Source organism: Xiphophorus maculatus, chromosome 13 (genome assembly GCF_002775205.1).
Source record: "Xiphophorus maculatus strain JP 163 A chromosome 13, X_maculatus-5.0-male, whole genome shotgun sequence".
NCBI classification, from domain to species: domain Eukaryota; kingdom Metazoa; phylum Chordata; class Actinopteri; order Cyprinodontiformes; family Poeciliidae; genus Xiphophorus; species Xiphophorus maculatus.
This window is the reverse complement of record NC_036455.1, coordinates 181,743-205,593: the sequence shown is the minus strand read 5'-3', so window position 1 is coordinate 205,593 and position 23,851 is coordinate 181,743. Positions and strand designations below refer to the sequence as shown.

General features: G+C 37.8%; 5 protein-coding genes across 6 annotated transcripts; 3 read left to right on the top strand and 2 right to left on the bottom strand.

The window, feature by feature from the left end:
• The first annotated feature begins 109 nt into the window (after positions 1-109).
• Positions 110-2,233, top strand: gatad1 (GATA zinc finger domain containing 1). The gene is made up of 5 exons (XM_005797361.3): positions 110-527; positions 1,222-1,344; positions 1,431-1,490; positions 1,576-1,759; positions 1,830-2,233. The coding sequence occupies exons 1-5, from the start codon at positions 345-347 to the stop codon at positions 2,018-2,020; spliced, it is 741 nt and encodes a 246-aa protein (XP_005797418.1). The 5' UTR covers positions 110-344; the 3' UTR covers positions 2,021-2,233.
• A 1,083-nt stretch (positions 2,234-3,316) lies between these two features.
• lrrc14b (leucine rich repeat containing 14B) lies at positions 3,317-6,509 on the top strand. The gene is made up of 3 exons (XM_005797444.2): positions 3,317-3,706; positions 3,786-4,414; positions 5,336-6,509. The coding sequence occupies exons 1-3, from the start codon at positions 3,431-3,433 to the stop codon at positions 6,024-6,026; spliced, it is 1,596 nt and encodes a 531-aa protein (XP_005797501.1). The 5' UTR covers positions 3,317-3,430; the 3' UTR covers positions 6,027-6,509.
• Positions 6,510-7,382: 873 nt separating this feature from the next.
• On the bottom strand, positions 7,383-9,475 carry LOC102226217 (cytochrome b-c1 complex subunit 7). Its single transcript, XM_005797360.2, has 4 exons — positions 9,413-9,475; positions 8,589-8,657; positions 7,762-7,928; positions 7,383-7,590 (listed from the first exon to the last, which is right to left on the bottom strand). Exons 1-4 carry the CDS (start codon positions 9,429-9,431, stop codon positions 7,513-7,515), a joined length of 333 nt encoding a protein of 110 aa, XP_005797417.1. The 5' UTR covers positions 9,432-9,475; the 3' UTR covers positions 7,383-7,512.
• Positions 9,476-10,400: 925 nt separating this feature from the next.
• mterf3 (mitochondrial transcription termination factor 3) lies at positions 10,401-14,543 on the bottom strand. The gene is made up of 8 exons (XM_014476102.2): positions 14,427-14,543; positions 12,878-13,233; positions 12,617-12,772; positions 12,331-12,520; positions 11,519-11,666; positions 11,334-11,405; positions 11,082-11,243; positions 10,401-10,978 (listed from the first exon to the last, which is right to left on the bottom strand). The coding sequence occupies exons 2-8, from the start codon at positions 13,230-13,232 to the stop codon at positions 10,784-10,786; spliced, it is 1,278 nt and encodes a 425-aa protein (XP_014331588.1). The 5' UTR covers position 13,233; positions 14,427-14,543; the 3' UTR covers positions 10,401-10,783.
• A 238-nt stretch (positions 14,544-14,781) lies between these two features.
• Positions 14,782-23,593, top strand: LOC102225171 (phosphatidylserine synthase 1). 2 transcript variants are annotated; one of them, XM_023344901.1, is made up of 13 exons: positions 14,782-15,064; positions 15,142-15,233; positions 16,254-16,298; positions 16,375-16,499; positions 16,991-17,149; positions 17,710-17,861; positions 19,036-19,177; positions 19,322-19,434; positions 19,694-19,759; positions 20,861-20,960; positions 21,411-21,470; positions 21,839-21,908; positions 22,585-23,593. In XM_023344901.1, the coding sequence occupies exons 1-13, from the start codon at positions 14,892-14,894 to the stop codon at positions 22,680-22,682; spliced, it is 1,395 nt and encodes a 464-aa protein (XP_023200669.1). In that variant the 5' UTR covers positions 14,782-14,891; the 3' UTR covers positions 22,683-23,593. The 2 variants fall into 2 exon arrangements, 1 of the variants encoding a protein (XP_023200669.1); XR_002753679.1 differs by lacking the exon at positions 22,585-23,593 and having other exon boundaries at positions 20,488-20,960; positions 21,839-21,901.
• The last annotated feature ends 258 nt before the right edge of the window (positions 23,594-23,851 follow it).

Below are 23,851 nucleotides of genomic sequence, written 5' to 3'. Positions count from 1 at the left end.
TTTTATTTTGTGTGTGTGGGGGTATTAAACTAAGACTGATCTATGGTCTCAGTCCTGTTGGTGGCGCTGTACCCAACCTCATGCTTAACATCAGAGGAAGAAGCGCAGAACAAGAGCAGGACCGCTGCTAAGGATAATAGGGACACACATAAACAGACCGAACTGGTTTGTTCGTTGGTTATTTTAAGATGTTAAACGTCTTTTATTTGAATTAATAAATGTCGCTGTAGTTTGCGGCAGCTACACAGGTGAGCGCTTTGATAGTAAACTGTTGTCGGGCACCAGATCGAGGAGCTCCATCTAATTTTTTTTTTTGTTGAGCACTGTTGTGTGAGCGGTAAAAAATGCCTCTGGGTTTGAAACCGTGCTGCTCCGTCTGTAAGACGAACTCTTCCTCGATGTGGAAGAAAGGAAACCAGGGCGAAATACTGTGCAATAACTGCACAGGAAAGACCAGCAGCGGCGGTGGAGCTTCTGGACCCTCCGTCTCCACCAGCACTCAGCCCAGCAACGGCGGCGGAAAACAGGTCAGTCACACCCAAGAGATGCTTTGAGCGTGGCTTGAATAATTATGGTGCATTGATATATTTATAGCTTATTTTCTCATGTCTTTTTGAAACCAGAGAGATGACGGTAGATGGATTATTATTAGACTTGTGTGGTGCATCAACAAAACCGCTCAATAGCACCCCCTGGCGGCAGTTAAGCATATGAAGAGCAGAGATCGCTTTGGCTTCCGTTTTATTTTCACTGTAATAAGATTATTGATAGAAATAAACAATATATGCTTTGTTACTCAGCAAAAGTAAATGTGAAACGTATTATTTAGGATAATGGGCTAGAACCTGCAGTCTCATATTTTACGTAATTTATGTATTCTAATATTAAGGGTTTGGGGAAGTTTTATGGGAATAATAGCTTGCAAGCAAATATGTATGGTTACAGAATGCCACTCCCAACGTGACGGTGGTGTTGTATCAGCTTGTACTACTCGTATATGAAACAAAAAATAAAATACATTTAGCCAAAACATAAACCACAACAGGTTCCATTATAATACACTATTATAGTCATTCCAGAGTTTTTTGGGGTTTTTTATCCATTGGAAGAAAGGATGATTCCCTAATGTTTTATAAATTAAACAATGTAAGGTTAGTACAACTGTTTTGAGAGTAAGATTCCATATTTAAAATTTGTTGGGCCGGGGCTGGGGGTTTCTAGTCCAAGCAGGAAATCCACAGGAGGTCTGCACGGCTGAGAAGCACCAAGTACAAAGCTCCTGCCTCTGAGAAAAAGGTTTCAACAAAAGGCAAAGGAAGGAGACACATTTTCAAACTCAAAAATGTACGCTGCTCTTTTTTTTTTTTTTACTTTTTTCATATATTTACTGCTCTACAAAGTATTTGACACTTGACTATTCTCCTTTACAGCCAATCAAAGCGCCAGAATCAGTGTCAACAATCATTACATCAGAATCTTTATTCTACAAGGTATGGGGTGGTCACTGTTTTTTTTTCAGTGTTTATATTTAAAAGTGATCATATAAAAACCCAGAACCTCCGTTTGTGTTCACAGGGTGTGTATTACCAGATCGGTGATGTGATCAGGGTCATAGATGAAGACGATGGGAAGCCGTACTACGCTCAGATCAGAGGATTTGTGCAGGACCAGTACTGTGAGAAGAGTGCGGCTCTGACATGGCTAATCCCCACTCAGGCCAGTCCAAGCGACCACTTCGATCCAGGGACGTACATTATTGGTAAGCGATCTGTTAACACATTTTACTCTGATTTGTTTGACATAGTTTTAAGCTCTGTGCTTTTTATTAGGACCAGAGGAGGATTTGCCCAGGAAGATGGACTATTTGGAGTTTGTGTGCCACGCTCCCTCTGAATATTTCAAGTCACGCAGCTCTCCGTTCCCCACCATCCCTCTATGTCCCGAAAAAGGCTTCATCTGGACGCACATAGGACCTACATCTACACTGGCTGCTAAAGAGTCTGCCAGCATCGCCAGTTAATAGGACTTATATGGACTTATGCTGTTTCTTTGAAGCAGTTGAATGTATATATGTGTATTATAGAGAAAACAAACTTATTTCAGTTTAAAGGCAAGTTGCAATCTGATTTTGAGACAAACCATTTGTAACTACATTTTAAGGAACCTGTTTACACAGCTGAAACATTGGATTAATACTTTTGTATATGACAATTAAAAAAACTTCTTGAAAGTGTCAGTGTTTCTTTTTATTTTTATAGAATAGAAAACAAACTGGTATGAATTTTTTTTTTTTTTTATCTCTGTACAGATGGGATGAGGCCTGCTATCTGATGAGCAGAGCTGCTGCTTCTCTGTATTAAAGGGAGCAAATGAATCTACATTTAGTCAAAAATGCCTCCTTGATTTTCATATTTTAATTGCAGAAACATTAGCTTCTATTAATAATACAGCACAGATAAAATACTGCACAATTTCAGTTAAATAAAAAAAACTTAATGCGACCTGGGTATCCCTGGAGTAGCTTACTACGATCGGGAGAATTTATTTAATTTAAAAAAAGTTTTTCTAATAAGACCACAAAAAAGGGATGTACTAGATAGTGCTGTATAAATTTAAAAATGCAAATATCTTTTTGTGGCATTAAATTATTTCTTTCAACATTGTGACATTTCTTTCCAAGACAGTCTTTTGCATCATGTCATGAATATGTAATCATTAAAATAGTTTATGGTTTAAATTTAGGTCAGAGATGTTTTCTTTCTTCATCATGTATATTTCCCCTTTGGTGACATTATTTTATATTGTGCACTTATTTTTCACAGTAAAAACACAGAAGAATCAAAAAGTAAAAGGAAAGAATATAGCATAATGGTGAGATAAATTTAACAGATGGAGTTAGAAATAAAGACATCATAATTTCACACTCCACTTTGTACAAAAGAAGTGTGAACTTGGAACAAGTTAAAATACAATGTATATAATGAAGAGTTAATACACTGAATTATGGACATAATATTGACTACAAACAAAGTTGACAATAAAAACTCAAGCTTTGAATCATACAGGTTTCACTCAAGTTTCTGAGATGGGCCAAAATGAAATTGTGCTGATTATGTTAAATATTTTTTATTCACTAAACAATGAAGCTTAATTTACAATTTAGTTATTAGTGGAAATTTTCCCAGCAGCATTCGAATGTTGTTTCCACTTCTCTCTGTTGAAACTCAGACAGTGTACCCTGACGAAGGACATGAGACAGCTGTTTCTATTAATAGCCCCAACGCTCTTACCAATCACAAGACCCCCCTAACCCACACATTGCTGCTGCTGAACCACAGCAAGCCCATTCTGGACAAATACCAAAGTAAAAACCCAGGAAAATCAGGAAAATCTTTCTTCTTCTACTTTCCGCCACCAACACCTGGAGAACATGAAGTCCCTGCGCTTCCTTGCAGCTGAGGGCTTCATCCAGACAGGCTCAGCAGCTTTAGGGAACCTAAGCTGCGTGTCTTTCAACCTCTATCCGCTTCTCTTCAAGGCCTGCTACCTCCATGAGCAGGCCGAGCTGCTGCATGCTTTGGTCCAAACATGGCCTCTGCCAGAGCTCAACATGCAGAGACTCCTGGGGAAATCCTCTGACTGTGAGCTGGACCTCACCTCCTGCACCTGCCGGGCCTGCCTACAAGCAGTTCTGATCGGCCTAAAGGTAAACCCTACATTGGTTTGGATGTTTATGCTGAATTATGTTTTTGCCTCTATAACTTTGTGATGATATTCCCATACAGGACTATGCGCTGTCTCCTCCAAGAACATATGCAAAGAGTTTGCATGTGGTGGACCTAACTGCCCTCAAAGACATTGAGCACCAAGCCTGTCCATGCAAGTCCACCATGGGTCGGTGGGCTCGGACCCAGCTCCTGACCCAAATGTGCTATGAGACCATGGTGGCCATGCAGGCAAGTGACGTGAGCCCATCTGCGTTTGAAACATCAATCGACGTCCTTCTGAAAGGATTCGTGACAGGCCGAAGCTATGAGATGGTGACTCAGGCCTTCCTGCTTCTCCGCTACTGTCCTCTCAAGGTTCGCTTTGTTAGCTTTAGAGCCGACTCCCTCTCTCTCAAGCAGCTCTTCTACGTCCTTCGTCTGGCTGAGCCTGAGTCCATAACGAAGCTGGAGGTGGTCCACAATGTTCCACTGGAGGCCACACACCTGGAAGTGTTGCTGTCCAGGGTGGAGTTTCCCAAGCTGCAGTCTCTGGCGCTACCAGCGGGGGCGCTGGATGTTAGGAGGCTGGGTGCTGATGATGACAATCTCCTAGCAACCATTGGGCATCTGCTGGCACAACTTGGCAACCTTACTGAGCTTTATGTTGGGTTCTCGACTCTAACTGGACATCTTCGCCGATTGCTGTGGTGAGTACATCAACTATCTATGCTGGTGGACATTTATCGTATCGTTTACCATTTATTGATACGTTTCTTGTAAGAATTTTGATTTATCGTTGTCACAATAAATCCCAATTGATGTTTAAAAATACCCCAAAATGTTTGTAGTCTCAGAATTTTTATTTTTACTATTTTCTCCACCGTTTGTTCAATGAAAGTATCAATAAATATTCATTTGAAAATATGACTAAATGCAGTTATGTGCAGTTCAGTGATACAAATTGTGATTTGCATGTGAATGCACTTGCATATCACACAAGTGCATGACTTGCAAGACCAGTATTTGTGTGGTTATGATTACTGTTTCATGCAGCCACAGTTACCTAAAACAGTAGAAATAAATAGTTCTTATTGTCTTATGCTTAGATTATCAAAACAGTACCACAAAATACTGTGATAAAACTTTAAATCCATATCGCCCACCACTGCAACCATCAAACAAGGTCACCTGAGGTTTGTTTTTTCTATAAATAAGGTATGCACTTCTTGTAATAGCTCTCCTATTCTTTGGCAGCTTTAAATGTTCTTGTTTAACAATGGATGGTATTTTGTTGTTAAAGTTGCTGATACGATGCCAGTGAGGACAGACAGCACCAAGTCAGTCAGGGACAGAGCCATGCAAAAGTATTAACACCACTTCAATGATTGAAGATCAATGTTTTGACATTTTTTACCTTACTTGATTATCTATTTTATTTTAAAATTAGGATTTTATGTAATAGCCCAACACAAAGTAGTCGATATTTGCCTCTAGAAGAGTGATGATATAAATTTGATTTGTTTATCCAAACAAATCTACTGAGTGTTCTCTAATAACTATATAAAACTATGTCAGATAGGCTAGAACTCTATTTTCCCAACCCTGAATTATGTCTTTACCTTCCCCAGCCCTCTTAATACGCCACTGAAGTGTCTGGAGCTGGCTAACTGCTGCCTGAACCGCGTGGACATGACCTACCTGGCTAACAGTCTGCACAGTGAATCCCTGGTCTACCTCGACCTCAGCGGACATGACATCTTCAGCTCTTTTTCCACCGCATTCCACAAACTCCTGGGTCGCTGCTCTGCAACATTGACGACCCTCGTCCTCGAGGAATGCGACATTAAGGACGACCACCTAACCACCTTCACCAATGCCCTGTCTCCCTGCCAGGCGCTACAGGAGCTAAAGCTTCTGGGAAATCCTCTCAGCTCTGTCACTTTGAGGAGGTTGTTCTCCACGCTGACAACAGGGTTTCCTAAACTGAGGTACATAGAGGTACCTGCACCCAGAGATTGCTACTCTGAGGGTGTCGCTTATCCTCTTGAAGATGCGGTCTTGTTGGACTACAACAGAGATTTGTTTCAGCAGACCAGGGGTCAGCTTTTGGGTATCTTGGAGCGAGCTGGCAGAGGAGAAGTGGAGGTGTGCACCCCTCTCATGGGCGCCTATGATCCAGACATTAATGAAACCAGCAATGAACTCGGGTTGTCAATGCTAAAATCTTTCAACAGTGTGATTGGAAATTTTATAGGTACAATAACAGATGTGGACACCAGGAGATCACAGGCCCAGAGAGGAAATGAGAACGCCTGGTGAGCAGCAAATGGACATGAAGGATTTTATCAGAGGCTTTGAACAAATCTAAATGAAGCACATCTTTAAAATTAGGTGAATTTTTAAGGAATGTACATGAATCCTTGTTTTTAAATTCAGGCATATTTATTTTAAAATTAATATTAACCTTGTCTCTATTTTGTCTAAGATAAATTTAGTGATGTAGCATCTGATGACTACAGTACCTTAAGAAGTATTCATACTCTCTTTAAATTATTGCACATCATGTTAAAACTGCAGGTTTCAATAAGTTGTACTGGGATTTTATGATCGACCAACACACTGCAAAATTAAGAAAATTGGTTTTCTTTGATAGTCCTAATAAATGTAACCAATTTCTTTCAGAAGTCTCCCAATTAATAAACAGAACCACTGCAAGGCAGATGTAATGGCAGATGAGATGATTTAAAAGATTTATCTAAAGGAAATTTCAGATCCATCCATCCATCCATCCATCTTCTTCCGCTTATCCGAGGTCGGGTCGCGGGGGTAGCAGCTTCAGAAGGGAGGCCCAGACTTCCCTCTCCCCAGCCACTTCTTCTAGCTCCTCCGGGGGAATCCCGAGGCGTTCCCAGGCCAGCCGAGAGACATAGTCCCTCCAGCGTGTCCTGGGTCTTCCCCGGGGCCTCCTCCCGGTGGGACGTGCCCGGAACGCCTCACCAGGGAGGCGTCCAGGAGGCATCCTGACCAGATGCCCGAGCCACCTCAACTGGCTCCTCTCGATGTGAAGGAGCAGCGGCTCTACTCTGAGTCCCTCCCGGATGACTGAGCTTCTCACCCTATCTCTAAGGGAGAGCCCAGCCACCCTACGGAGAAAACCCATTTCGGCCGCTTGTATCCGCGATCTCGTTCTTTCGGTCATGACCCAAAGCTCATGACCATAGATGAGGGTGGGAACGTAGATCGACCGGTAAATCGAGAGCTTCGCTTTTTGGCTCAGCTCTCTCTTCACCACGACGGACCGGTACAGCGCCCGCTTGACAGCAGACGCTGCGCCAATCCGCCTGTCGATCTCCCGCTCCCTTCTTCCCCCATTCGTGAACAAGATCCCGAGATACTTAAACTCCTCCACTTGGGGCAGGACACCCCCCCTGACCCGGAGGAGGCACACTACCCTTTTCCGGCTCAAGACCATGGCCTCGGATTTGTCTGAAATTTCAGATATCTTGTAAAATATTTGAAAAACACATTTCATCCATTGTGTTGGTCTATCACTAAAAATCATAGAAATTATTGTATTTGAGATGGAAGAACTGTAATGTAATACTGAGCGCAGAAATGTGTTTTATAGTGTCATGTCAATAAACCATAAAAGAAAAAACAAATCAGATACTTCGGTCCCTTAAAATGTGCATTTTTTTTACTGTTTTTTTTCTCCATACATGTTACATTTCATTTTAAAACTTTACATAGTACACCAGGGAACAATTATACACCAACCATATAAGATTTAACAACCCTGAAAGTGTTATTTCTTCATCCATTCCTCCCTTTCTTTCCTCTCACGGATCACCTCCTCCAGGTATGGTGTCAGATAGTTGACATCCTGACAAAAACATAATAGGCTATGAGAATATATGAAACCCCAAACAAATCTGGTAGCAGTTGACAAAATGATATCAACGTGAAAAGTTTATTTTGTGATTCAGTACTTTAGTAGTGCCTTCATAAATGCAAGACATGGCACATAAAGAGTCTTATTCCCTTTTGAACTTACCTCCTCGTATTTTGTCCACTGGTCTTTTGGGAGAATCTGCTGCTTCATGGAGAGATCTAGGGCTCTCTTGATCCTGAACACCCTGTCGTTACCAACGTTCTCTGGGAGCCTCCGCAGGGCCTCCTTCACATCTGAGTCCTCATATATTGTGTCATCACGCATTAAACCTGCAACAAAAAAACAAAAACAAACACACGTTCAAATCCTGAAAATTCAAGAGAAGCATCGTCATTACGGTATACGGTAGTTGATTTCTCACGACTAATATATAATATTGGTAAATACAGTAAATACAACTGCAATATTACCATATTTTTCCCCTTTAGTTATCATCAAAATTGACAAAGTAATGACTTAATTATAGTTTTCTTTCATTGGTAAACTGTTAAATCAAGACAAAAAATTATTTTTCTTTCTCTACAATTGAAGCATAGGGAAAGTTTTAGGTTAAAAAAGTGTTGGGGCAAAGGGAAAAATCCCAACACTATTTTTGTGTTATTGAAAACAGATCAGTTTTCAATGGCAAGTCTAACATGAAGCAGCAGGAGTTTTAAAAACTTCAACAAAAGTTAAGTTTGTTGACTTTGATTATTTCGCATCTCAAAGTCAGAAAAAGGAAATTAATTATGGAGCTCAGGGTTTCAATCTTAGAAACAAAATCATATACTTTTATTTCCCTCTCCCTGCCACTTATCTTATAGCAAAATAAGATAGAGTCCCAGTTTATTCTTGCTTAAGCTTTACAAGAGTCTCATTTTCATCATAAACTTCAACCTTCTCTTGGTGTTTTGAAAATCTACTTTATAACAAACTTTTAATTGACTTACCAAGCTTGTTGAAGCCACACATATTGTAATACCACTTGCGGACGCCAAGCATGAGCCTGCCCGTCGCCACTGTAACATGAAGGAAGAACACAAAACTCATTTAATGGCACTGAGAAAATGAAAAAATAAACGCCTACAAACTCAAAAGCTATGTAAAATAATGCTGTGTTAGCTAAAACTATTGTTAATGTCCCTAAAGGTGAGTAAAATGTTTTGTATACACTACATAGCATGTTAGATAATGAATGTCTTGATTTACATTTTTATTGTTATTGTTAAAATAACTTGCTTTGTCAAGTCTTTACTGAAAGTCCCTTGCTAATACAATGTAGAGAAGCTAGAGAAACGAACAATTAAAATATACAGCAAAGCAATGTCAAGAGTTTCCTCTGGAGACCGAGTTTTATCTGACATTAGCTATGTAATGAAATAGGACACAGCACAATGTAGGTTAGCCGGCTGTAAGTATTTACATAATAAAAGGTTGTGCGCGGGAAATGAAGTTAATCAAGGTTCCAATGCACTAATTTCTTGAGCAACATGTACAAAAAAATTCTAAAAATGTATTACATATGCACGTTTTTCAAATAGTTTTCCATAACGGTGAATGCTAAGGTGGCGCTAGCCGATCTGTTAGCATCAGTTAGCAAGGGGACATTAAGGACACACATATATTAGAGGCGCAATAAAGTCATTTTGAGGCAGAGGATATACAGTTTCACAACGCCGTGTTTGACAATGTAATGCGGTTCATTCGATATGAACATGACAAGATATTTAAAGGTATGGAAACGTCTTAAAAATCAGAAGCGATGCTAGCTTACCTGGTGCCCTGGACGCCATGTTTACCAGTAAGAGTGAGTGACCGCGGTGTATTGTGGGTAAAAGGCGGCTCAGCGAATGATTTAATAAAACCTGTCCGGAAAAACCTGGAAGTGTTGACCTCTTCTAATGGTTTTTTTGTTTGTTTTGGGGTTTTTTTTAATTAAAAAAAATAACATATCTTCGGAGACTTAAAGGAAACGTTTTTTGACTGGTAATTTTAAAAATCCTTTCTATAAATATAAAAAAGATATACAGCAAAGTTCTTTCTTTATTCATTTCTTTTTTTATTTCCCTCTGAAGGACAGTAAAGGTAATTTCAGTTATATTTTCAAACAAAGTGGATTTTTCGATATTAGTTCCTTCTTGCTGATCTGATCAGCGAGTGACGTTAACAAGTGGAATTTTACATTTTATTCCTGAAATGTATAAAACATATAATTTACATTTTATCTGAAACTTTAATATGGCAAACTAAAGTATTTATTTTTTGAATAATCACATACAGTTTAGTTTAGATGTTAATTGTTGCAACCCCACATTTAATTTGGTAGATCCCACATAATTTCCCAACTTGGTCTTCCAAAATTGGACCAAAAACAGAAAGAAAAATTTCCACCAGAATTACAGTGTAGACAGCTAACAGAGACTTTTTTGAAGCAGTAGTGACTACAGTGAAACTGTCCAGTTTTTAGAAATTTTTTTAAGATAAGGGTCTTTGCATTTTGGTGAAGTCATTCATTAAATCCACCAGAAAACTTTTGGGGGTTTTTTAACCAAGACTCTTCTGTTCCTAAAGAGTTTTTTGGAACAAATAAAAACCTTCCAATTATAGATTAGAGAATCTATAATTATAATACCCAACAATAAAAGTATTACATTTTAAGGTATCCAAAAGATTTAAAATGATATGTGTTTAAAGTAAATGTAAAGCAGGTTTTTATGGCACCACTCATATTCAGGAGAAAAGAACTGAACTCTGAGGCAAGGCAGCGTTTATATAGTTTACTTTTACTGTTTTAGAGAAATTTCAAGTTTTACAGTTGATATATGCAGTAAACCAGGACAACATGATGCATAAAATTGAATTAAACAAGGAAGAAACCGAACTAGTTCAACTATATAAATGTTACATTTTAATATTTTAGAACAAATCCTGTTTTATGTACATAAATGTATACATTTACACCACAGGAAAAAAAATTAAATTAAACTGAACATATATCACTTATATTCTTTGCAAAGAATAGTTTTCACATACAAGTTGCCTTGGATAATTTTTGGTAACATGTTTAAAAACATCTTATGGATGTGAATCCACTGCAAGTATCCAGTGTGGTTTTGTAACACTTTTAACTTTGCATCATGAAGAATCAAAGAGTCTTTTGAAACAAATAAAAATCTTCCAATGTGGCCATTGCAAGATCTGTGCAAAAGTTCTCATCTGGCAGGGACGCCAAGCGGTCGAGTGGGATGTAGCTGGGCAGATCTGGGTCATACTGAGCTTTCCCAAGATACTCGAGAAACAAGTGGCGCTCTCTGAGACGCAAGAACTTTGAGTTGAGAACCTGAAAGACAATAAAAAAATAGAGTTGTAACATTGTAGATCAGGCCAAATATTAAGCAAAATTTAGTAAGAGAAAGACAGAACAAATGGCCATGGTCACCTACCTGTGGAAACTTTGTTATCAGGTGATGGGGAACTTTCATGGTGTTGTGGACAAAGTCAAATATCTGGGTCAGCTTCCTTCTATTGGCTGTCAAAACCTTTGGGACGGCAATAACAATGTGCTGGATCTCATTTTGCTTAAAGCCAAACTCTATTTCGCACACCTGCAGAACACATTAAAAAAAAAGGATTTTGTTTATCATCTAAATAAACTCAAGCTATGATTTTTCCAATATCAAGCTTTGACTCGATACCTTTAAGTTTTCTTTAACAGACTCCAAGCTGCCACACAGTAATCTGGGGAGACGAGCAACAACACTCCGCGTCTGCAGACATATGTGAAATTATTAGTGTTTACCTTATCACTAAAAGAAAAAGAAAAATCCCTGCCCATTTACAAATATTTTCATATGATCTTTTATGATTTCCGACAACCTACGTTGGAAGCACTGAGTTTGAGCTGCTGCTGAAAAAAACCCAGCCTGTTGTCCAGCCTCTTCACGCTGAAGTTAAGAAGATATGGTGCTCTGGAGACCATAGATGCAACCGTTTCTGAACTGAACGTCCTCGACTTCAGATAGTTCACTCTTGATACAATAGAGAAAACACGATCAATACAGACAATCTGGAGGAGGAAATGTCAACATGCGTCTAATATTTATATTCATTTCTCTGTTCTCCATATTATGCGACGTTACAACAACCAACATTAATGCATTTTATTGGGACTTTATGTGATAGAGCAACGTGGAAAAAAAAAACATAGATGGCTTTCAGATCTCTTGCAAAATAGAATCAGAAAAGTGTGATATGTGTCTTTAACAGAGCCCACATTTCTCTGATAAGCCTAAAGAAGATCCACTGCAACCAGAAGTAACCAAACTGGAAAATAACTGACTACCTGTGAGTTATTTTTTCAATGGGGGTTAAGTTATAAAATAGCATGCCGATGCTTGAAGATCTCATGGAGCATCAATTTTATCTGAAAAATGGAACAAGCATTGAACAGCTGGAAAGCAGACCTGGAAAGGAGAGCATTATCAGAGGAGCAGCCAAAAGCGCCATGTTAACTCTGCAACTTTTCATATTTAAGATTTAAGAAAATTGAAAACATTACTTTCTTTCAACCTCACAACTATGCACATAAAATCCCTATAAAATACATTGAAGTTTGTGACTGTATTGTGAAAAAAGGTGAAAAGATGAAGGAATGCGAATAATTTTGCATTGCACTCTATATTTTCATGTTACCTGGCCTGCAAGTTTTCCAAGTTCTCGGAGAGGATAAATGGGTTGTGCGAGATGATGTAGCCCAATCGTGAGTCATCCACTCCAATCTCTTTCAGAAACAATAGGCAAGGTGCTACATCTCTGTTGAAGTCAAGTCTAAGCAACATGGAGCCAACGTTGGGCCTTCGCTCCAGCCTCCACAAGCTGACCCCTGCAATGAGAGGAGACTGTAAGAGATAATAAGATGCTATTTACCTGGTTCTACCTCTGTACTAAAGGGGGGTAAAAATCTTTATGGTGAGTTTACCCAGCTGCACCAGCTTTGTAAGTGTCTCCGACTTGTCAACATAGTCTTGAAGAGAGACAGAGGCTGGAGGAATAAAAGAAGGAATAGAAATGCCAACAGCTTCCTCGTCACTGATTTCCTCCAACGCTGAAAGTTTGTCATCAGCATCCAAGTCTTCTTCATGAAGAAAACAAAAAGAGTCAGAGGCAATTCAGTTCTCCCAGGATGAACACTTTGTCTCCAAGTCAACTACAAATTCTGCTTAATATGTTACATACATACCAACAGAAATCTGATTTTGGGGGAGTGGTAAAGCGTCTACTGTTGGCACCAGAGCAGGCTTGTATTCAGGGACGTCTGTTCTGGGCACGTCTTCTGTGTGCTTGCTTTCCTTCGCTTCAGTTGTCAGATATCTTGCTGTATAATCATAATAGCAGGATGTTTGCCGTTTCCAATTCAGTCTTGACTGAGCTGCTGTGTGATTTCTTCTGGATAAAATTGCGTTACTGATTCTGGTTGGTTTGCCCACAGTCGTACTCTGTTGAACGTGAACATAGTGCAGATGAGTGCTGTTCTTCAGCGAAAGAAGACCTCTGCATCGCAGGCACAGCTTGGCACAGGCAGAAAACATGCTCATTCTGAAAGACATCAAAACACAGTGTGGGAAAAGAAAGTTTGGAGCTCAGAACATTCTATATAAAGCCAAGGAAAACAATATCAGCAAACAAAAGCAGTCAAGACCAGCCTTATTTTTAAGCTATTTTAGCATGCACAAATCTTGTTTTATCGTCGTGATTGGTTAATCCTCTCTTGCAGAAGTACAAGTAGAGTTTTCAAGTTTTTAAAAAAAAAAACATTTTAAGATGCATATAGACGGCGACCTTAATAATAGGCTTTCAGGTGGTTGGAAACACATCTGCTGACTGGTTCTCCAAAGATATATTTACATCTATTGTGTAGACCTTCCTATACCTGCAACCTGGAATTTTTTAAAAATTACATTCAAAATCCTGATTACACTGATCTAACCCACAACGGTTCACCACTGACTTACATTAAAAATTAAAATACTCCCCATCACTAATTTTGTCATCCCAGGACAAAAGTTTCCTTACTATTACAAATCTAGATTTGGAGGCAGTGTAAATATCCTTTCCCATAAAATAATGGACAAACATTATCTGATGACTGAATGTCTGATGAGTTAGAGATTAATTAATTATTAGTAATTAGTTGCTAATAATTATTTTTTAAAATAAAAAAATATTAATTCCAGCCATAAAAGTAACAAATATGAACTGAACAATTTGAGGGATACACAAATTGTCTTGCAGCAAGAAGGTCCTGGGTGTGAATTCCACCCTGGATTTATTTTTCCAAGACGTTTTCATAATATTCTCATTTATGTGGTGAGATTTCTCAGGGTTTTTCAGCTACCTCTCACAGTCCAAAGACATGACTGTTAAGTTAATTTGTCCTTATCATTAACTGTGTATGGTTGTTTTGTACGTGGGGCCCCAAAACATGTTTTGCCTGAGACCCCAAATAAGTTTTAGCCTGCTCTGTTCGACTAACATAGTTGCACGTAATTATAAGTTTAATAATGCTTAAATATTAAAATACCACAGATTTACAGAAGGACGCAACGACTTAATGCTAACTTATCAGCCACCTATATGGAGGGAATGAACCTTTCAGGCGTCTTGTTGATGTCCTCTAAGCCAGGAGTTGGCTTGATTCATCGATGCTAACATGCTAGGTCAACAGCGACCCTCAAAACCGAGATCTAACCGAGGTTGCGATACAATAACTGGGCATTCACAGTACTCACGTTTGCCTATTCAAACCATCTTCTCCTACACTTAAATGTAAAGAAGATGTAGAAATGTTGAGAAATCTGAAGTGTTTCACGTGGACCTCGGCGGAAGAGCTACATTCAAACGTCACATTCCGGAATGTTCCACAACGGTGTTTTCCGACGACTGATCGATAAAGTTTTATTTTATTTTATTTTTTTAATAAAATGTGGTTAGAAATGTTGTCACGTAAGACTTTACAAGTCGATTAAGGTAAAATTCCTAATCCTAATATGTTTTGTTCTTATTAGTAGTTGGCATAACAATATTGACGTCACCGTCTGCACACCCCCCTATTTTACAGAAGTGTTTTAGTCCGTCCACATGGTTCCTGACCGGGTGCTGAGGAGTTTCGTTCCTGAATTCAGTTCTTCAGCTTTCGGTTTTATATTCTTAAAATTACATCGATATAAATAGCTGGGAAGGTTAAGGACAGCAACATGGCAACCGCAGCAGCTCGCCCTCCGTCGAATAGTGAAGAATCTAAGCTACATTTCCGAATGATAAATGAGCAACAAGTGGATGATATCTGCATTCACTTCTTCTACAAGCCACACACCATCACCCTTCTGACAGCTACTTTACTCAGTCTGATGTACTTTGCCTTCACCAGGTAAACGGCATTTATTGTTGCTGTTAAAAGTTGTTTGTCAACCTGTTTTGTTAATGGGCGAAACTTGATTTTGGCAGGGAAGATGAAAATCAAGACAGCAACATCCGTGTGGGTGTGCTAGTGGTTGTTTCGTTCTTCATGGTCGTCAGCGTACTGGCTTTTCCAAATGGTAAGCTACATTACAGCTTTGACAATAGTGTTTCAAGAGGCATTAAATGTAAGTCAACTATTTGGCGCTTTAGTCGTAAACTTTGACGCTTAAACCATCCAGAATTTCCTGTTATTTTGCTTCCAAGGAGCCAGACTTTCTTGAAGCCTATTAAAGTGGCATCAACAGAAACCTACTATCTGGTGTGTGTCTAAAGCTGAGAAAGACCCAGGACAGCAGGAGTGATGCATCTGCCTGAGATTTTGTTGCACTTTTCAGATTAATTAGTTTTTGTAAATCGATCTGTCATTACCATCTTATGTCAGATTTATATTTATCTTTAGTAACTGTGAATGAAACTTAATTCTGAATAATTATTGTTAAATAAAGCAATAATTTAATATACATTAAAAATAACAGGGTCAGGTAACAGACACTGTTCTTCAATGAAGACTCAAGACCTTCCACATTCTTACACCTACTGCCCAGAGCAACACTGGACTTTCAAACTTTACATTGTTTAAATTCCTGACTTGTATCTGATGTTTCTGTATGTCGATACTATGGTTACTAATGACTCAAGACTTTCACAGAGTACTGGTATTTTTTTTTTTGTCAATAACTTCTTTTGAATCTGTCATGTAATACTTATTTCCTTTGTTTTACAGTTTAGACAATTATATCTTATTGAGACTTTTTAAAATACGTTTAGAATATAATAGACATTTTTTTTGTTTGTTTAGCTGTCTGCTATAGACAAAGTGTCAGAAATGTCAGTAATGGAGGGGAAAACGATTCCCCCATTACCTTTTAAAATTATATTTATATTATATTTTAAAATATAGCAGATTTTAGTTTTTAATTTACTACTGTTTGATCAAGAAGGGGATTTTTTAACATTTATGGCCAAAAAGACTATAATTTTCACAATTTAGGGCCTGATTTGTGCATTTTTTGTTAAACCACTATTATTTACAGCACCTATGATATCTGTCTCATAAAAAGCACACTTAATGAAGTAACTGATGCTCTTGTTGCTAGGGCCCTTTATAAGACCTCACCCTGCAATATGGAGAATGGTGTTTGGTGAGTTAGAATATTTTCTTCAGATGCAAATAATTTTTAATTCTTAATTCTCACCAGATTCTCTTGTCTTTCATAGGTCTCAGTGTGCTCTACTTCCTGTTTCTTGTATTTCTCATCTTCCTCAGTTGGGAACAAGTGAAGACTCTGATGTATTGGCTGGATCCAAATCTGCGTTTTGCCAAACGGGAAGTTGACATAATGGTAAGGATAGCTTACAACATCAACTTTCATTTACATATGAACAACCGGAGCAAAGAGAAGAATTATACCTCTTCCTGTTAGCTCTTTTCCAGGGAATTTACTTTGCCCATTCTTTAGACGTCTGTCTAAATAAAAGTGCACCCAATCTGCCATACCTAACATTATGATTTAGGGCGATAAAGTAAAAGCCTTTTCAATTGGATATAGAACTACAGGACACTTTTGCACAATAAAGTTGCTTTTAAGTTTAATAAAAATGTGTTCAGATTAGTTCTGTCATGTTATAACCACACGAGGAGGCACTTCTGATCAACAAGAATCAGTATAACCCTTAAAAAAAAAAGAATACATGTAAAAGATTCTGATAAAATTTCCGAACGACAAATCAGATAGATATATCAGGATAATTAAATGAAATATTTCTTGATGAAGGGTGTAGGAAAGGGATTTGGTAAGTACCTATTTACTACATTCTGTTTGTTGTTCTTTAGGAATATGCTACAAACTGTACTGACATATCATGGAAGCGCATCATGAGCCACTTGGACTTCTTTGCATTCGCCCACTTCGCAGGATGGGCCTTGAAGGCTCTGCTGATCCGCAGCTACGGCCTCTGCTGGACAATCAGCATCACCTGGGAACTCACTGAGGTGACCTACATGAGATGGCAACAACTGGCTTAATCTTACTGTTGTAATCTTGAGTTATTTGGCCATGAATGTGCTTTGTATCCACATAGATGTTAAGTGCCATTACTGGCACAATTTCTCTAGATTGTCCAAAGTCCTGCATCCCTTCTCCTTTTCAGCTTAATGTAATTTTTCTTTGTTCTGTTGGTATTTAACTGAAATAAAGTTTGCAGAGAAAGAGAGCCACAGCATTACAGGTCCTCTGTCTTACTTAAGAATGTGCATAATTAGCTTTTTAATTCATCCTTTGTCTAACTTGGACTTTTTTCAGTTAAATTCCCAGTAGAGTTTTACTCCACATGTTTACTTTCCATCTTCATCATTATTAATGGCTTCAACATGATTCTGCAACCATATTCACAGTTGTTTTAAACTTTCAAATAACTAAGATAGATAGATAGATAGATAGATAGATAGATAGATAGATAGATAGATAGATAGATAGATAGATAGATAGATAGAGTTTTAACAATTTCTTGAAGCTTTTGTATACTCACTCTGCTCTCTGTCACTTTTCACAGCTCTTCTTCATGCACCTTCTGCCAAACTTTGCAGAGTGCTGGTGGGATCAGTTGATTCTGGATATCTTGTTGTGTAATGGAGGAGGAATCTGGCTGGGGATGACAGCCTGTCGTTTCCTGGAGATGAGGATCTATCGCTGGGGCAGCATCAAGTCAGTATTCTTTTTATTTTTTCATGTCATACAGTGTAGTAAGAGTACATACTGAGTAGCTTAAACCATTTATGTCCAAAGGGTGGCCTGGGGGCCAGTTGCAACCCTTGCCATGATTGTGGGTGGCCTTATGCTGCAATTAAAGGATGGTACCAAGTTGGCTCGCTGTTACTGGTGGTTTCAGCTAAAATTGACAGAAAAATTAAAAACTTCAGTTCCTACTACACAAAGTATTTAATAACCTTCCTCTCTCTTTCATACTACTTATTATAGTAAGAAGGACCACAAATACCCAGGCACTTTTACTCGAAAGTAGACTTTGAGACATGCATTCAGTAAACCTTGAAGTGTTTTCAATGTAAGAGGGACACATATCCCTGTCTTGTTATTAATGCTGGTTATTAAGCCACAAAATGACCAAACCAACAAAAAATAAATAAAACAGACAACCTTTGACCCCCCAAAATGACAAAATGATATGCCTTTCTTTTAATGAGGTGTTCAAATCTGTGTCTCTTCAAGAACTATACAAGTACAAAGCCATTTACAATGATTTTCAGATACCTTTTATACAGGGATCTACTTGGTTTTATCATTTTTAGTACATCTTTTTTTTTTATCGCCCCGCAAGGGGTCTTTTTGTGGGCTCTAGTGTCCCTTTTTTCAAAGTAGGCTGACAGGAAAGGGGGAAGGAGAGGGGCGAAGACATGCGGTAAACGTCGTCGGGTCCTGGAGTCGAACCCGCGACAGCCGCGTCGAGGCTACGTTGCCTCTGAATGTGGGTTGCGCTAACCCCTCCGCCACCACGGCACGCCCCATTTTTAGTACATCTTTGAGGGGGTACAAACAAAATCACAGTAAAATTATTTTTGCACTCTTATTAAAAACAATTATATTTTATGTCCTGCAAGCACTTTTATGTCGACCTGCATAGCAAAAAAGTTCGGACTCTATTGGCTTAAAGAATCTTAATGTAACTGTTGATGCATGAAAAGTTCCTAAGCCCTTGGAAATGTAGTAATATTTTTCAATATCATTTATATTTTTGACTAAAGACATCTGCTAGTATCTGCAGTCTTCCTGAAGTACATTTTTGGATATTTTAAATTAATGGGAGTTGTTTAAGCACCTTCAAGATGTGAGTTATTATTACTATTGTCTTGTTTTTGTTCAGAAAAATCCACTCGACCACGGGGAAGATAAAGCGAGCTGTGCTTCAGTTTACACCGGCCAGCTGGACCTATGTGCGTTGGTTTGATCCAAATTCCTCCTTCCAGAGACTGGCAGGAATCTACCTCTTTATGATCTTATGGCAGGTTTGTCTCTCTTCAGTTTTCTGACAAAATCACCTGTAATGCAGTTAAAGTCTTTGATATCTGAGCTAATAGTACATTTCCTCACCTAAATGCATTCCTGAGAACTCTATTAACAATAATTCTTTCTTTTATTTCTGTTTGCAGCTGACAGAGTTGAACACGTTTTTCCTGAAGCACATCTTCGTCTTCCAGGTCTCTCACCCTTTCAGCTGGTGTCGTATCCTGCTAATTGCAGTTATCACTGCACCCACCGTGCGGTATGTTTAAGTTTCATTATAATATTAGTACTGTCTGTAAAGGAGTGATTAATGATTAAAGATAATTCATTTTGTGGTTAATCAAAAAAGTGTAAAGCTTGTTTTGGTGTGGAATAAATCTACACTGCAGAAATAGCTTATGGATGTACATTATTGTGTTTTTAAAAATTTTCTTCTTGTTTTGTATTTATTACGACTGTCTATATTAATATAAGTCATGCTTTTGTTATTTACAAATGTCCTCCTCATCATTTTATAGGCAGTACTATGCCTACCTGACAGACACTCGGTGTAAGCGGGTTGGTACGCAGTGCTGGATGTTTGGGTAAGTTTCTTTTTCATGTCAGCTTTTCATTAATTTCCCTTGTGATCAAGTTATTTTTTTCTCCAATTAAATTATTTTTTGATGCTGACCGTCCCTCGCTTATTGGGATCAACTCCGCCCTTAAGTATAAGGCAGAAATTAACTTATGTTGTTGTTAATTTGAATTTATGTTAAGGGATATTTTTTGTTGTTGTTCTAAACAAAAGCACAATTATTTAAAATGAATATAAAATAATGGCAACTGAAACATGTTTTTAATTCAGTCCTTTTTTTTATAGTTGATCAAAACATTTTAAAATGAGCTATTCAAGACTTCCTGATTTCCTGTCATGATACAAAGGCCTCTTATCCACTCCTCAAAATGGGAAAAACAAGGGATCATCCTATTAAAGTTAGTCAGATGTGTGATCTTTACAAGTCAGGGAATGACTGTGAGAAAATTACTACTGGCTACTACTGGTAATTTAGTTTAATTTGGCACAATTAAGTAATGATATGGTAATTATTTTAAGACTTGTGTGCAGATTTTATTTTATTTTTTACCTTGGATCTGTTAATAGGGGAATGTGCTTATATCAAGCTTTGGTTTTGGTAATAGTCATAAAGTAATTAAAAAATACAGAAACAGTCACTTATTACGAAAAAATTCAGAAATGTAGTTGGCATATTTTACTGTTCAAAACGATCTCACAAGTCTTCTTTAGGTTTCTTTTTTTTTTATTTTGCAGATGTAGAACAGCTTTGACGCAACACAGGCTGTTCTCTGCTCAATTAAAATTCACGACATTATGCCGTTATTGACCTCACCTTAAACACAAAGAAGCTTTTGCCCTCAGTCTGAGCCAGTTGCTACAGCAACAGGAGGAGGTCTCACCGTCAGCAGGAAATGCTTAGCAGTGCATTCCAGCTCAGAGCTGGAGGGGGTGGGAGAGTAACACAACAAACTGGTCTGTGGACTTTTACGACCAGGGTGAAGCGCTGTTGCAGTTGGAATGTGTTGCCAAAAGAGGGAGTAATTGTTTCATACAGTATAATGTTTATTAATGTTTATATTCAAGAACACTATTTGTCTGATTGTATGTTGTTGTTTTTTTTATGCAGGGCCATCGCATTCCTGGAAGCTCTCATTTGTGTGAAATTTGGTATTGATTTGTTTTCCCAGACTGAAATTTTGTATGTGGTTTTCTGGTTGCTTTGCCTGGTAAGAATATATATTTATCTATGTTTGTATATTTATGTTTAGTAAATCAGTAGATCCAATCGTTAGAAATCTCTTTATTTTGAGCAGATCAGATTGAGATAAGGTCAAATGGGATGTAGTTAATTTGTAGAAGTTTAGAAATGTGTCCCAGTGGAAACCACTGATGTCTGAAGATAAGACTTTTCTTTGTTGTTGCTTTTGATGTTTTATGTTGAGTGATTTGCAGAAATATTCCCCCTTAAAGTTTTTTCACATTTTGTCACAGTACAACCAAAAAGTTCAATATGTTTTAATAGGATTTTACATGACGGATCAACACAGTGTAGTTTTCAGCAGGAATGAAAAACGGATGCCTATGTTGTTTTTTTTTTTTTTACAAATTAAACGCTGAACACCTCGTACTTTAATAAAATTTATTCCGACTTGCCTTTTTATTCTCATTTTCTTCAGGCACTCATCACACTCCTGTGTCTGTATGGCATGGTTTGGTTTGAACAAAATAAGCTAAAGGTAAGATGTTGCTTTTTACAACTTTGCCTGTTTACAACTCTCTACACACACTGCAGTAGCTTTAATATGATGATTATGTTATATTATTACAATTTTTAGCTTGCTTGTTTATGGTGATTATTTTTAGATGTCTTAATGACCTGTGAGATTGTGGTTTTGTTTTTCAATATGTAAAGATATTGGTTAAGGTTTTTGTGTTTTTATAGACATTTCTTTTTACTGTTTAATTTGTGTGTTTAATGTTGCAAAGTGTCCTTGGGTGTTATGAAAGATGCTGACAAATAAAATGCATTATTATTACTATTATTAAGTTTTTATTCATTTGAATTAAAAAGCCACCATGTCACCGAATGTGTTTTTGTTAACAGAGCACTTTTTTACAAGATGAGGACAGAGGTGTCTCTAACTCGGGTTCCTTGTGCCATGATGAAACCACAGGTCAGCAGGGGCGCCGTATAGGGGGAAAAGTTAGAACAACTCCAATGGCCCTTGACCAACAGGAGGGCCTCCACAATTAATTTTTTTTTTTCATAGAAATTAAATAAAATGGGGCCCTGTCAATTACAAAATTAATCACATTGTGTTTTCTAAAATTGTTTTTATCAGTAAAAATGAAAAGTTACCACTCCCAGACCAAAAAGCACACATCCATATTTGCACTGAACTAGCACTTGGAGACGGTGTTCAGCAGCAGTCGGTAGAAGACAAGAACGACTGTGGCGGTTACTGTTGCTTTATGTGTATTTTGCACACTGCCTATGACTGTTGCTGGTAGAGAGAGTCATTTCAGTAATAGAAAAAATGTAAGCAACCTACTTGCATACTGTATGTGAACTGTTGTATGTAAAATTCATGAACAGTAAATATTGTCCTAGTATCAGTATTGGGCCAAAGAAAGCAAGGCAGTTGCAAACCTTTAAAATTATGATGCTTTTTGTGGGCCAAATAGACTCAAAAAATTGTAACAGCATCTGTGCCAGGGGGCCCAATCTAATTTTTTGTCATGGGGCCCAAGATTCCTGGCAGCACCCCCTGCAGGTCAGTCCCATAACGCTGCTTTTTACAGAATTTGTCTGTAAAATATTTATTATTGCTATGTTTTTTTTCTCTGCAGACCAGAAAGATTCATTGGGACTTTCACAGGTAACAAGACAGAGGAAGTGTCTTGCTAAGAACAGAGTTGTGACCAGCGAAGAGGAAAAGAAACAATGAGCAACAAGCATTAAGATATTCTCTCTTTTTATTTTTTATTGGATGCCAAATTGAATTGATATTTACTCTTGTATCACTGGTTTTATAAGTTGCTGAAAACCAAAAAGCTGTAGTAAAGATGGCATTAAAAGACTCAGTTAAAAATTCTGATATGTTTGAGAGCCAGAAACAAAATGCTTGTGGACCTGCATGATTATAGTTCTGGATGTTAATATATGAACAAACAAAAAACAGGCTCCACTGGACTGTTCTACCATCAGCACTCTTTTAAGACTGTCTCACAGCAGCATGCATCTTAAATTTTGCACTCCTGTCCAATTTGCATTGTATATATTTAACATTTTGTAAGATATTAAAATTAGTCAAGTAGATTATTCTAGTGAAATGTTTTTTCTTTGCCAAACTGAATTTTGCACTTGTATTTGAGACAGTTAATCAGGGTTTTAAGCGATTTTCTTCAATGAAAGCTGCACTTCTAAGTTTTTGTTTACTCACTACAGGTCAGACTAAGCTACTTTTACTAAACCAATAAGCTCAGTGTGTGTTACTGTGACTAATGTTGTACAGTTTGTCAAAATGTGGCATCTTTGATATCTAAAAGAGCATCAGAAGGTAACAGCTTGAATGGAAAAATATATGTTGTTTATAACAAAAGTTAGGACTTGAGTTGTTAACATTGTTAGTTTTTCATGTTGTAAATTGCATTTACTGCACAAAATGTCCAAAGCACTGACATACTTGAGTCCCTTAAACACTTATGTTTTCTTACAGTGAAATAACACTTTATGTAATAAAAAAATATATTGATGGTTGCAATGTAAACATGATGCACCATGAGGTGATGTGAATATTTCTATTCTGCTTTTTCTACAGTTTAATGATCACGTGGAATAAATTTCTGTTTTTGTGAATCATGAAAATATGAATCATGTATTGTACTTTTTTTTTTTTACATTAAAGAATGTTCAGTTCATGTTTAGCTCTGTAGCATGAAATATCTGGCATTATCTACAGTCAGATTCATATGAACTGCTGGCTTTATTATTTTAAAATTGAGACTAGACTGCAGTACACTTGCACATTTGCATATTTACCATACATGCATGTATAAATGTAGCACCAATTGCAGCAGTTGTTTGGTCAAGCCATATTCATGCTTTGGCAGTGAA

What these genes read in the sequence shown, in the direction of transcription:
- gatad1 (XM_005797361.3), top strand. Translation starts at nt 345, where the DNA reads ATGCCTCTGGGTTTGAAACCGTGCTGCTCCGTCTGTAAGACGAACTCT. An exon ending in ACATTTTCAAACTCAAAAAT is followed by an intron (nt 1,345 to 1,430) that starts GTACGCTGCTCT and finishes TCTCCTTTACAG; the next exon opens with CCAATCAAAGCGCCAGAATC. An exon ending in TCCAGGGACGTACATTATTG is followed by an intron (nt 1,760 to 1,829) that starts GTAAGCGATCTG and finishes GCTTTTTATTAG; the next exon opens with GACCAGAGGAGGATTTGCCC.
- LOC102226217 (XM_005797360.2), bottom strand. An exon ending in GTGTGGCTTCAACAAGCTTG is followed by an intron (nt 7,929 to 8,588) that starts GTAAGTCAATTA and finishes TTTTTGTTGCAG; the next exon opens with GTTTAATGCGTGATGACACA. An exon ending in AGTGGACAAAATACGAGGAG is followed by an intron (nt 7,591 to 7,761) that starts GTAAGTTCAAAA and finishes TGTTTTTGTCAG; the next exon opens with GATGTCAACTATCTGACACC.
- LOC102225171 (XM_023344901.1), top strand. Translation starts at nt 14,892, where the DNA reads ATGGCAACCGCAGCAGCTCGCCCTCCGTCGAATAGTGAAGAATCTAAG. An exon ending in CGTACTGGCTTTTCCAAATG is followed by an intron (nt 15,234 to 16,253) that starts GTAAGCTACATT and finishes TCTTGTTGCTAG; the next exon opens with GGCCCTTTATAAGACCTCAC. An exon ending in ACGCAGTGCTGGATGTTTGG is followed by an intron (nt 19,760 to 20,860) that starts GTAAGTTTCTTT and finishes TTTTTTATGCAG; the next exon opens with GGCCATCGCATTCCTGGAAG.
- mterf3 (XM_014476102.2), bottom strand. Translation starts at nt 13,232, where the DNA reads ATGAGCATGTTTTCTGCCTGTGCCAAGCTGTGCCTGCGATGCAGAGGT. An exon ending in TACAAAGCTGGTGCAGCTGG is followed by an intron (nt 12,521 to 12,616) that starts GTAAACTCACCA and finishes CTCTCATTGCAG; the next exon opens with GGGTCAGCTTGTGGAGGCTG. An exon ending in TCAAACTCAGTGCTTCCAAC is followed by an intron (nt 11,406 to 11,518) that starts GTAGGTTGTCGG and finishes ATATGTCTGCAG; the next exon opens with ACGCGGAGTGTTGTTGCTCG.
- lrrc14b (XM_005797444.2), top strand. Translation starts at nt 3,431, where the DNA reads ATGAAGTCCCTGCGCTTCCTTGCAGCTGAGGGCTTCATCCAGACAGGC. An exon ending in CAGTTCTGATCGGCCTAAAG is followed by an intron (nt 3,707 to 3,785) that starts GTAAACCCTACA and finishes ATTCCCATACAG; the next exon opens with GACTATGCGCTGTCTCCTCC. An exon ending in CATCTTCGCCGATTGCTGTG is followed by an intron (nt 4,415 to 5,335) that starts GTGAGTACATCA and finishes TACCTTCCCCAG; the next exon opens with CCCTCTTAATACGCCACTGA.